The sequence below is a fragment of the Mauremys mutica genome, chromosome 1 (genome assembly GCF_020497125.1).
Source record: "Mauremys mutica isolate MM-2020 ecotype Southern chromosome 1, ASM2049712v1, whole genome shotgun sequence".
Lineage (NCBI taxonomy): Eukaryota > Metazoa > Chordata > Testudines > Geoemydidae > Mauremys > Mauremys mutica.
Window position 1 is genome coordinate 93,624,778 of NC_059072.1, and position 11,177 is coordinate 93,635,954.

Sequence of the window (11,177 nt, forward strand, 5' to 3'; positions counted from 1 at the left end):
CGCAGTTGATCCTTTCCCCAAGTCTGTACCCTGGTACTGTAGGCTATACCGTGCAAGTATGAAACCCCTGTCCACCCCATACACCGAAAAATCCTCTGACAGGAAAGACATGACGGAAACAGTGATTAACAGCAAACAGCTTTTATTAATCTAATAAACAGTGGGGGGATGAACCTTGGATTTGGGACTGGCTGAGCCTATAAGGGAAGCACTTCTACAAATTTCTAACGTGAGAAGTGCGGGGTACACGGCCGCTCTGCTCTGGTTCAGTGACAGTTCTCACGTCCTCTACCACCCCTCCGTCTTGTACTTTTGGGTGAGGGGGGGCCAGGACTTCTTGGCTGGTGAGGGCGATTGCAGAGACACTGCAGGGGGGCCCTGTCCTCCAGCCTGTGGTCCTGCAGGACATCAACAAGGCGACGAAGCGTGTCCGTTTGTTCCTTCATGAGACCAAGTAGCGTTTGGGTGGTCTGCTGGTCTTCCTGCCGCCACCTATCCTCACGTTCCATGAGTGTGCGATGCTGCTCACATAGGGTCTCCCTCCAGTGTTTCTGCTCTGCAGCCTCTGCTCGGGAGCAGACCATCAGTTCAGCGAACATGTCGTCCCTAGTCTTCTTCTTTCGCCGTCTAATCATTGCCAGTCTCTGCGAGGGGGATGCCTGGGCAGTCCGGGAAGGACCCGAAGCTGTGTGATGGGGAAAGTTAGTGATTTCCTTGTACAGATACATTTTCGCGAACAGTGAACACCGGGTACGTCTACACTACGGGACTATTCCGAATTTGCATAAACCGGTTTTGTAAAACAGATTTTATAAAATCGAGTGCGCGCGGCCACACTAAACACATTAATTCGGTGGTGTGCGTCCATGGTCCGAGGCTAGCGTCGATTTCTGGAGCGTTGCACTGTGGGTAGCTATTCCCTAGCTATCCCATAGTTCCCGCAGCCTCCCCCGCCCCTTGGAACTTCCGGGTTGAGATCCCAGTGCCTGATGGGGCAAAAATCATTGTCGCGGGTGGTTCTGGGTAATTGTGGTCAGTCACTCCTTCGTCTGGGATTGCTACGGCTGTCTAGCATTTCGCGCCTTTTTCCCCTGGATTGCCCTGGCAGTGCCATAGCATGGCAATCATGGAGCTTTTTGCCGTTTGTGACTCTCACCGTATGTGTACTAGATGCCGCTCACAGAGGCGATTCAGCAGCGCTACACAGAAGCATGCTTTTGCTTTTGCATGACAGCAGAGATGGTTACTAGCCATATTGCACCATCCAAACCCTTCCATAAATTGGAACTGAGGATGATCATGGCTACCAGTCCTTTTGTACCATTTGCTGCTAGTGCCCCTGGTCAATCAGCCAGGGGCGCAAAAGCAAAAATTGGGAATGACTCCCTGAGTCAATCCCTCCTTTTTGGTATAAAAAAATAGAATCAGTGCTGCCTAATATAGGCAAGTGTGCTAGAGAACCACCTGCTCTGTGTCAGAGCCCGCAGAAATTATTATCTGTATGCTATTCACAGGGGGTGCTCCTGTAACAACCCCACCTGTTGATTCCGTTCTTCCCCAGCCTTTCTTGGCTACCGTAGCATTGTCCCCCCACTTGTGTGATGAATTAATAAAGAATGCAGGAATAAGACACACTGACTTGTTAGTGAGAAATGAGTGGAAGGCAGCCTCCAGCTGCTATGATAGTCCAGACAGGACATTAAGCAGTGTGTAGGAGAGAAGCCCAGCATCCCACTGCTAGTCCAGGGGCAACTGAATCTTCAACAGAGTGGTGCACTGTGGGATAGCTCCCGGAGCTACTAAGTTCGATTTGCATCCACACCTAGCCTAATTCGAGCTAGCCATGTCGAATTTAGCGTTACTCCACCTGTCGGGGTGGAGTACCAAATTCGAACTAAGGAGCCCCCTAGTTCGAATTAAATGGCTTCCTGGTGTGGACGGTTGAGCGATTAGTTCGAATTAACGCTGCTAAATTCGATTTAAGATCCTAGTGTAGACCAGGCCTTAGATCCCTGCACAGATACAAATTTATATCCGTGGATGCGGATGTTTGCAGATATAGGGTGGATATCTGTGGAGCTGCAGGGCTCTACCAGGAACCACAGCGGTGAAAGCAGTAGCATATCAGGCCGTCGCTTGCAGGAGCCAACGCCCAGCCTGGGCAGCTCCTCCGGAGTGGCTGTACCACCTCCAGCTCTGCCCACTGCGGCAGCACCAGACTCACCGGCAGCTGTCCCTGCTCACACTACTGTGTGCAAGCGGCTCGCACGCTCCCGGACAAGAGATGCACACCCAGCAACGCTGGAACAATTTGTACAGTGGGGGTGCTGAGAGCCATTGAACCAAACTGTAAACCCTGGATATAATTGAAACCACTTCAAGCCAGGGAGCGCGGCAGCACCCCCAGCACCCCTAGTTCCAGCACCTATGCGCACACTACTGCATAAAAGAGACTCCTGTCCGGGAGCATGAGAGCCACTTGCACACCTTAATGTGACCAGGGAAAGCAGCCAGTGAGCCTGGTGCCACCCCAGTGGGCAGGACTGGGGGCAGTAGAGCCACGCGGGATGAGCTGCCCAGGCTGGGCGCTGGCTCCTGTGAGTGACGGCCCAACACGCTGCTGCTTTCGCTGCTGCGGTTCCCGGTACAGCCCTGCATCTCCACAGATATCCACTTTATATCCATGGATATACATTTTGTATCCGCGCAGGGCTCTACTTATACAAGTAAATGGGAGAAGGCTTGTGAGATCAGACAATCTCATATGATTTCCACCATCACAGGCCGATATCTCATGAGGACAGTTGCACCAGAACTAGAAAACAAGCCCCTTCCCGTTCTGAATCTGAAACCATAACCAAACATGTCAGATTTGTATCCAGGACTTGATTTGAAATCTCCCATGATATCAGAAAGGCATAGGCAGAACGTGACTCTTTCTTTTGGGAAGGCTACTCCCAGCAGCGCTGGAAGCTCCCTAGAAGTGGGGGGGGCCCCACCGGCTCCCAGACAGTGGCCATACCCCTTTCCCAAGGCTCCCCTCACACTCTGCCCTTCCCCTGTGCCCTGCCACCACTCCGCTTCTTCCCCCCCTGAGGTCCCGCCCTCACTCGCTCCTCTCTGCCCCTCTCCCCCACCTCTTGCCATTAAGGCAAGAAAAAAGAGGGGCGGCATAGCCCTCCCACTTTTAAACGTGAGGACACCATGGCCGGGGCACTGGAACAGGAGGGTGGGGGGGCAGAGGAGGGCCATGGCCCCATCACATACAAAGGGTTTCCCGCCTTAAGGGCAGGGCCATGGGGAGGAGGGGCGCAGCGGGGGGCAGGGCCATGGTCCAGACACTGGTTGCCCCACCATTTCCAGGGAGCTTCCGGCACTCCTGCTCCCAGGGCACAAAGGCAGTGGGCTGGTGCACCTCCAAAGGAAGGTGACCCGCATCCGGCATTTGCTCCCTGCCTGGCCAGCCTGTTTTATTTTGGGGAGGCTCTTCTATGTGCTGCCCATGCAGAAGGGGTTCAGATTTGAGGTTCCAGTCTAGCACCTCTGGTGCTGGCGTCGGACATGGAAAGGTGAATGGCATTCCCTAATGGGATATGCCGCTTAGCATCAGACAGGGACAACCCATCCATTTCCCAGTCTCCTCATTCCAAGTCAAGGAACTGGATTTCTGTGTCCACCTGGAATGGAGTTTTAATCCCAACCTGAATGACAGAGTGGTTCGGAGAGATCTTAACATGATCAGAGAAATACAACCAGCTCCAAGACACTCCATTCAATGCACTTGTTGTCCTTTTGCAATTCAGAAATCTGAGCTTTGCTATCCCTCCTTTAACATCACTTCTCATGCCACTACACTACCCCCTCCATACGCTCAGCTGTACCTCGTTGTTAAGGAGGCTCAGAACCAGTATGCTGGGATGTGTAATGCAACATGATTCAGTTGTTTTAACTTATTTTCCATCGATTAACTCCTGCTCACCACAATGTGGGGTCAGTTTAATTAAAGACTCTAGCTACTGAAACACCAGGCTCAGGAATTGGAAGATGGGAAGGCACCCACATTGTTTTCAGTGTTGAAACACAGGATCTTTCATTTTCTTCCATTCTCTTTTAGGTAAAGGCCGATTTCACCGCTGGGCACCTACCTTCATCTCTCAGACAACAAATTAAATGAGTTTGAAGGTCTCAGTTTAGTGCATCAGGAAACAATTGTCCTCACACCCAAAGGGAAACATCTTTCAAGCCTTGTTGCAGACAAGTGTATTAAAAACAAATGTAAAAGATGTTCCTATTATTCACCCTGGGGAACAGTTGTGTGGGGGTAAGCTTTAACGGCTCTGCCAGCTCAACCAGTGATACACTGAGTTCTAGATGACCATGAAAGCTGGCTATTCCCTGCAGGGAGGAAAAGGGAGGTGGGGATACCTCTAGAAAGGAGCGATTTGTGTTTTGTTTGCTGTAAAAAAAGAAAAAAAACCAAAACAGCCATATTTTCTTCTGTAAACAGCAAAATTTCTGCCATGGGGCAATTTGATTAAAAACAAGCTGCACTCACCAGTGCAAGGAGTGAAATTTCACCACACATTCAAGTGGCAATCATTGTGGGCTTTTGGCTGTGCATGCGCAGAGGCTTGGGAAGTGGAAATCAGAGCTTCACCATAGCAACTTTGTTGTTAAAAATGCTCAAATGTCAACTTGTCCCTAAGGTGCTGTGAGGTGGACTGATGTGATGCAAAGGCAGAAACCCACAGTTTCTAAAAGGATGCTTTTAATCTTAAAGCTGAGCTAGTGGAAGCAGAGCTGTTGCACTGATTTGGGCCAAGGCGACACCTCATTGGCCCAATTACGTTAAAAAAGGTTGCTGGGTTTCAGAGCCAGAGCTTCAGCTGATGTAAATCAGCTTAGCTCCCCTGCACTGAGGAAGTTACACCAATTCACACTAGTGGATGGCCTGGCCCTCATTGTCTACTTTTTTCTCCGCAATCCTGCTGAACTGAGCACATGCGTGATTCCAGTTTCTCAGGAACGATGCCCACAAAGCAACACAGCCACAAACACTTCAGCTGGTTTTGTTTACAGTTACAGCAGGGCAAATCAAGAGTAGCAATGTTGACTTCACAGGAATTCTTTTGGCCTTTCACGAAAGTAAATGGGAGCTGAATCTGTTCTTATGCGTAAAAAAACCCCAAAAACTTTCTATTCTCTTCCAGCACTTGCCACCAGGGCTTTGGAGCTGTGCTCTGGCTCCGCTCCAGCTCCAGGCAAAAACCTGCAGCTCCACTGCTCCGCGCTCCAGCTCCAGGCTGCACTCCAAAGCCCTGCTTGCCACAACCCTGAGATGGGGACCATATCCCAACTGCATGCAACACTCCAGCACTCCAACACTGTGAAAACACAGAAAACAGTTAACCTACCCAGCCATCACAATGAAGAAATCCAGGCGGTTCCAGGTGTCTCCAAGGTAACACTTCTTGCCAAAGATCCCAAGGGCCACCATCTTCAGCACCATCTCCATTGCAAAGAAGATGAAGATGAAATCATCAAATACCTGAAGGAGCCACAGGGAAAATGAAGGGTAAGTTTAACAAGTGCTTGTTGCCCTTTTGGTCTACAGTTTAGAGTGTGTAGATGAATATAAATTTCAGTGTGCACAAAAACGAGTGACTGACAGTGCTGGACAGTGGAGGGGCTGGACAAGTTGCCTCTGAACATGGCTGGATGAATAGGAATACATAGAGTATAAGTGAACTATCTATATTCTAGTACCATAGACTACATTCAAACTCTCTCTGGCAAACTCTTGTGATTTTTTTAAAGCAAGCTAGTATGTTGCTATGGGTATCCTTGTTGAGAGAAATTTGAGGCTCCGCTACACCATGTTTGCTGGGGCTCCACCCCCTCCCATTTCACTTTATTTAAACAGACTTTACAGATGTTTGGGAGTGGGCCCTGTGCTCAGGGACCCAGTACAATTGTCCCCAATTTTCCCTCTCCCCCCAATCAGCCCTGGTCCTTGCCACCCTTTTCCAGAAAAAGCTAAGTGCAGATGGAAGGGAAACATCAGACATAACAATTAGAACACGTGCCTGAGCCTCAGCCAATGGTGCACCTTCTCCCATTAAGGGGCAGGAGACTGCTTACCTGCAAGATCTTGCACCGGTCATTGAGGCAGTCCATATCATCACAAGGCTGGTACATTCCCAGGGTAACACAGTTCAGTAGAATCACCATCATGCTGACACACTCGAACCAAGTGCAAGGGAGAATAAAGAGTCAAGGAAAACTTAGCTAGGGTCAACTGACCTAAAACTTAGGATGACAAAATAGACACCTTTAAAGAAAACAAAATTCCAGGTGATAGAATAGCCAAGTCATCAATCCCTATATTTTCTGTCTCCATCCTTTACCCTCCTCCTCCCATTCCATTCCAGGAAAAAAACCAAGTTGAAACTCATTCTGGGGACAGATTCAAGTAACTCAAAGCATTGTGGGTTATTTATGCAAATTAACATCCATTGTTAAACATAGACACACACCAACTTCCTGTTTCAGTGGTTTGCTGAACTGTTACAACTTAAGTGTGAAAGAAACAGATTTCCCATCATGCCTTCCACTCAAAAACTGCAAAGGTCTTCAGCATATGAGGACAGGGTTCATCCAATACAATGGAGTGGAACCTAGAAGTAAGAATCTCTCCTGGAGAGAGTACAACTTAAGGTTTCAAAGCCTAGAAATCATTTTCTCTCCTTGATAAGAACTTAGAAACATGGAACTGCCATAATGGAACAGATCAATGGTCTATCTAATCTGTTATTCTGCCTCCAACAGTGATCAATGTTGAATAAAACTTCCATGATGTGCCTAATTGTGCTATACTATCACCACAGGGGAAAATTCTGTTCCTGACCTCAGCTGGTGATCAGTTTATGCCCAGAAGCATGAGGATTGATAGTCCTTGTAATTGTTTTCTTAGCTACATTGGTGTCCCTGCAGATGCTACACTTATTCATAAAAAATGTTGAATCCTTTGTTTAAACTAAGATATCTGCTTCAATAATAGCCAGCAGCAGTGAGTTACGCTGGCTAATTATACTTTACATTAAAAAGTGTTTCCTTCTATTTGTTTTTAATGAATTGTCTTTTAATTTCATCAACTACCGCTCCATTTCTACATTAGGGGGCAGTGTAAACAGGAGTGCTTGAATGACCTTCTCTATACCCTTCAGAACTATATACCGCTCTTCTCTTATTCTTCTCCTTTCCCAACTAAACAGACTTAGGGCCTGGATTTCACTTATACTAACCCCCCTTTACAGTGGGTGTCAATCCTTTACGGGGATGTCTACACAACAAGAAAATCCCACAGTTGGCCTGTGCCAGCCGATGTGGGCTAAGCTGCAAGGCTGTTTCATCACTGTGTAGACTTTCGGGCTGGAATCTGTGCTCTGGGACCTTCCCATCTCACAGAGTCCTAGAGCCTGGGGAATCCTGGAGAATCAGGGCCTCACTTGCCCATGGTGGTTCTCTGAAGTCCATCTGGGAGTAACTGGTTAATGGACAATTAGCAGTAGAGCAACTGCTCCCTATAAGGCTCCCTGACAGGAAGAAGAAAGTGCCGCTAGAGAGGAGAAGCTTGGCTTGTAACTAAAAGGCAACTGTGAGAGAGGGTGTTCCCAGGGAGGGAACAGATGCCTGAAAGGCAACCTGAAGGAGTGACTGTTCTCCAGGCTGGAAGGGAGAAGAACAGATGTACCCGGAAGGCAAGGGCTTGAGATGGTTTCCAAAAGAGGAGTTCCTAAAGAAGAAACCAGAGTGTGATACCATGTGGAGGGGGCAAGAGTTCAGAAGGAACTAGAGACTGTTTCTAAGAGTCAGGTTTACTTACGTTATTTTCTGTTATCAATAAATGAGGCTCTGAGGCACTCCTTAAAGGACAAACGTGTTTTGTATTGGTTTGTACCTGAGAGATGGGAAACTGAGCCAGGATGCGCCGGTGACACCTTGCTCAGACACCAAGGGGTGGAAGGACATGGGGCTACAGTGTCAACAGAACCAAATCTTTTTCTTTTAACTACCAGAGCTGAAAAGTCCATTATTAAAGAGCAATCTCATGTGGTGGTGTCTCTCAGTCCTTACATAAGTGAACGCAAAATGGTGGCCTAGACTTCTGTCATGTCTCAAAAAGATTCCAAACCCTGTAGTTTGTTCTGTGGGGCTCTTCCTTGAGTGACATGTGATTAGGGTGACCAGATGTCCTGATTTTATAGGGACAGTCCCGATTTTGGGGTTTTTTTCTTATATAGGCTCCTATTACCCCCCACCCCCGTCCCGATTTTTCACACTTGCTGTCTGGTCACCCTACATGTGATAGTGAAGCACATCAAACCTGCACGCTTTGTGATGGGACTATGAATTCCTTTCCTTCTCCTCCATTGCCCTCACCAAAGAACAGGTGCAGCAGTCAGCTTCCTTTTGCCATGACATCAGACAAATGCTCAACAAGGGCACTGGCTGAGCTGTATGTCAATCATGCTCAAAGGCAGTTCAAAGAACACATTCCTCCTATGCTCCCTTGGGAGGCCAGCACCAGGTTTAGTAGAAAGTAATGCACACAGGGCCCTATTTAGCTCCCTCCCTAAGCTTCCCGTGGTCCCTTCCCCAGTTTTGCCCCCCACCACTCACTGGCTCCTGCCTGCCCACCACTCACAGCCACATCAGGAAGGTCCTTTCTGCTTACTATTGTATGAACAGATTCTTTTAGCACCAAGTTTTAAAACAAACTGCCTGCCTGCCTGCAAGAAAATGTTATGAAGTATGAGAGGGATGAGGAAGAATAGGTAACCTCTTTTATCAGACCAGCTGCTGTTGGTGGAAGGTATGAGCTCTGTGAAGCTCAAAAGCTTGTCCCTTCCATCACAAGTAGCTGGGCCAAAAAAATCAACTACCTATCCTACCTTGTCTCTCATATCCTGGAACCAACACTGCAAACATAAAGCATATGGACATGAATCAAATACACTCACCCTGTCAACTCTGAGTGTGTGTGTCTTTTATTCTCCCTATCACTCCTTTAAGGACCCGATCAAAAGGAATGGAAGGATTCCCATTGATTCCAATGGGGTTTGCATCAGCCCTATTCTCTCCCATTTTTCTTTTTCTTCTTGTGCATCATCTTCCTACTCTCTTGACCCTCCTTTGCTTTGAAAAGCACCCCTTTTCCTAGCTGCACAATATCTCCTTTCTTTGCCCCTCTCCTATCCCTGATTCCTCCATCCCTGTTCTCTGTTCCACCAATCCTCTCTTCCTATATTGGCATCTGTCCATTTCCTGCGTTTGTTCCCTCTCTCCCTCCCCTTGTTTCTAGGATAGTCTCCACTTCTCTCCCTACTCACCAGCCTGGTGCATGGGCTATGCCTATCTTCACCCCCTGTGGAGGTGCTCAGCTGGATCTAAGCCAGAGATGCCTTGTCCTGCATTTTGCCCCCAGTCTGCCCTTGCTGCAGGCAGAAAAGAGTTTGTTATTGCTTTGTACTTTGTTGGAAGGTGGCGGTGCGGGTTGAAAGGGTTGTTTGTCATTCAGCTGCATCTCCGCAGTTTGTTGGTTCTCCCTCCACTCTCATAGCCATGAAGACAACATGCTCCTGCATACACAAGGAAATGAGGACTTCTTTCTCATTTCTCATCTGCTAAACTGTTCTCTACCAGGAACCCATTATGACACGTGTCTGTGTCGAACTGTAGGCTCCATTTTGTTTCAGGGGCTGTACTTTGTATTGTGACCTTCATGTTGTATTGCAACCCCCTTTGGGGATTAGAGGAGCCATTTTGTAAGAGGGGCTTAACATCTAGTGGAATGTCTTTGTCTGAGAAGCTATGACAGAGCTATCAATGTTGAATGACTTTCCCCTATGGGAACAATGGGTTTTCTATGGGTAGGGCCATTAACTTTGAATGTCTCTCTATACAGAAGACAGGGAGAAGGAAGCTGGAGTTCAGAACTCTGCTGCCTGAAGCACATGCATAAAAGGGGGATAGAAACTGTTTTTAAAAAGGGGTTCCTTTCTAAGCACAAGGCCAGACACTGGTGACATGAAAGAAGACCAAGACCAGGCCAAAATGTCTACCAAACCCAGAGCTCATAGGATGGGTGAAATCAGACATGGGGGTTGCATTCAGGAGTTTGTTTTGAATAGATCTGTAACTCTCTAGTGTGCTTTGTTTGCATGACTATGCTTAAGAAATGCTTTTGTTGAGTTTGTATTCCTTGCTTCCTGCCACATTGTCCCTGAAGGATTTGATTAGAAACCAGAGCACCCACAACCAGGTGGACTCCGGAGTAAACATGTCTAAACAAGAGAGGGATGCGACACCAGTTCTGGGGTGTAGGTAACTGGACTGCAGGGTCCCACTGCCCAAGAAGTGTGGCGGACATGGGGCCTGCACCTGGGCATGTCCTTGAGAGAGATAGAGCTAGGAACTGTAATCAGTCACTACCCAGACCCAGGGCAGCTCAGAGGCACACAGGCCCAGGAGTTGGGTCCATTTACAACAGACTGGTGCCCATCCAGAAGACAGGACAGGAAGGAGTCATGACATCTATCTCTGACCAGCTGATCTTGGGTGGTTCATGGGGGCATTTTGGAAGCAAGGGACATTATTTAACTGCATATATAGCATGAGTTTACAGCTGATCTGTCCCCTGCTCTCTACCTGCTAAGAGATGGAGTGTTCTCTCTGGCATGGGCGTCTCTCTGGCTAACATTGTCTGAAAGGTAGATGACTACAGCACTAGAGGCTGGAACTGGGTGCTCTTGTTGTGGGGGTGTCAGCAGTAGCTTCACTAAAGGAATCAAAGGGAAGCCCCCTTTGGCCCCTACCATTTTGGCCAAGCTACTAGGAGCCACAAGCTCTGCTTTCAGCCACGTCATTCTAATGAGAGGGCCCCTATATTGTTTTGACACCCGGTAAATGTTTGCTTGTACTTTTAAACAGAAGAATAGTGCCCTCCATTGGCAAGATGGGTTAATCACTGGTTCCACAATTGGACAGTTACATCTCTATAATGGTGTAAGAAGGCTGGTCCAGTGGTTAGGGTGCTAGCCTGATTCTGGGCAGACTTAGGTTGATTTCCCTGCTCTACTCCAGGCTTCCTCCTCTGACCTTGGGCAAATCATTTA

At 48.1% G+C, this 11,177-nt stretch overlaps 1 protein-coding gene across 8 annotated transcripts in view; it reads right to left on the reverse strand.

Annotated features, from left to right (window-relative positions):
* The window catches only part of CACNA1I (calcium voltage-gated channel subunit alpha1 I), a 126,950-nt gene extending 117,305 nt beyond the window's left edge, over positions 1–9,645 (reverse strand). For 7 of the 8 annotated variants that reach the window (XM_044985144.1, XM_044985137.1, XM_044985153.1 and 4 more), the window contains exons 1-3: positions 9,533–9,645; positions 6,142–6,243; positions 5,415–5,548 (exon numbers count right to left, since the gene is read on the reverse strand). In XM_044985144.1, coding sequence (XP_044841079.1) covers positions 5,415–5,548; positions 6,142–6,243; positions 9,533–9,586 — 290 coding nt within the window. In that variant the 5' untranslated portion in view covers positions 9,587–9,645. Of the gene's footprint in view, positions 1–5,414; positions 5,549–6,141; positions 6,547–9,532 lie in introns of those variants that run through there. The other variant, XM_044985131.1, reaches the window with a different exon arrangement.
* Between the last annotated feature and the right edge of the window lie 1,532 nt (positions 9,646–11,177).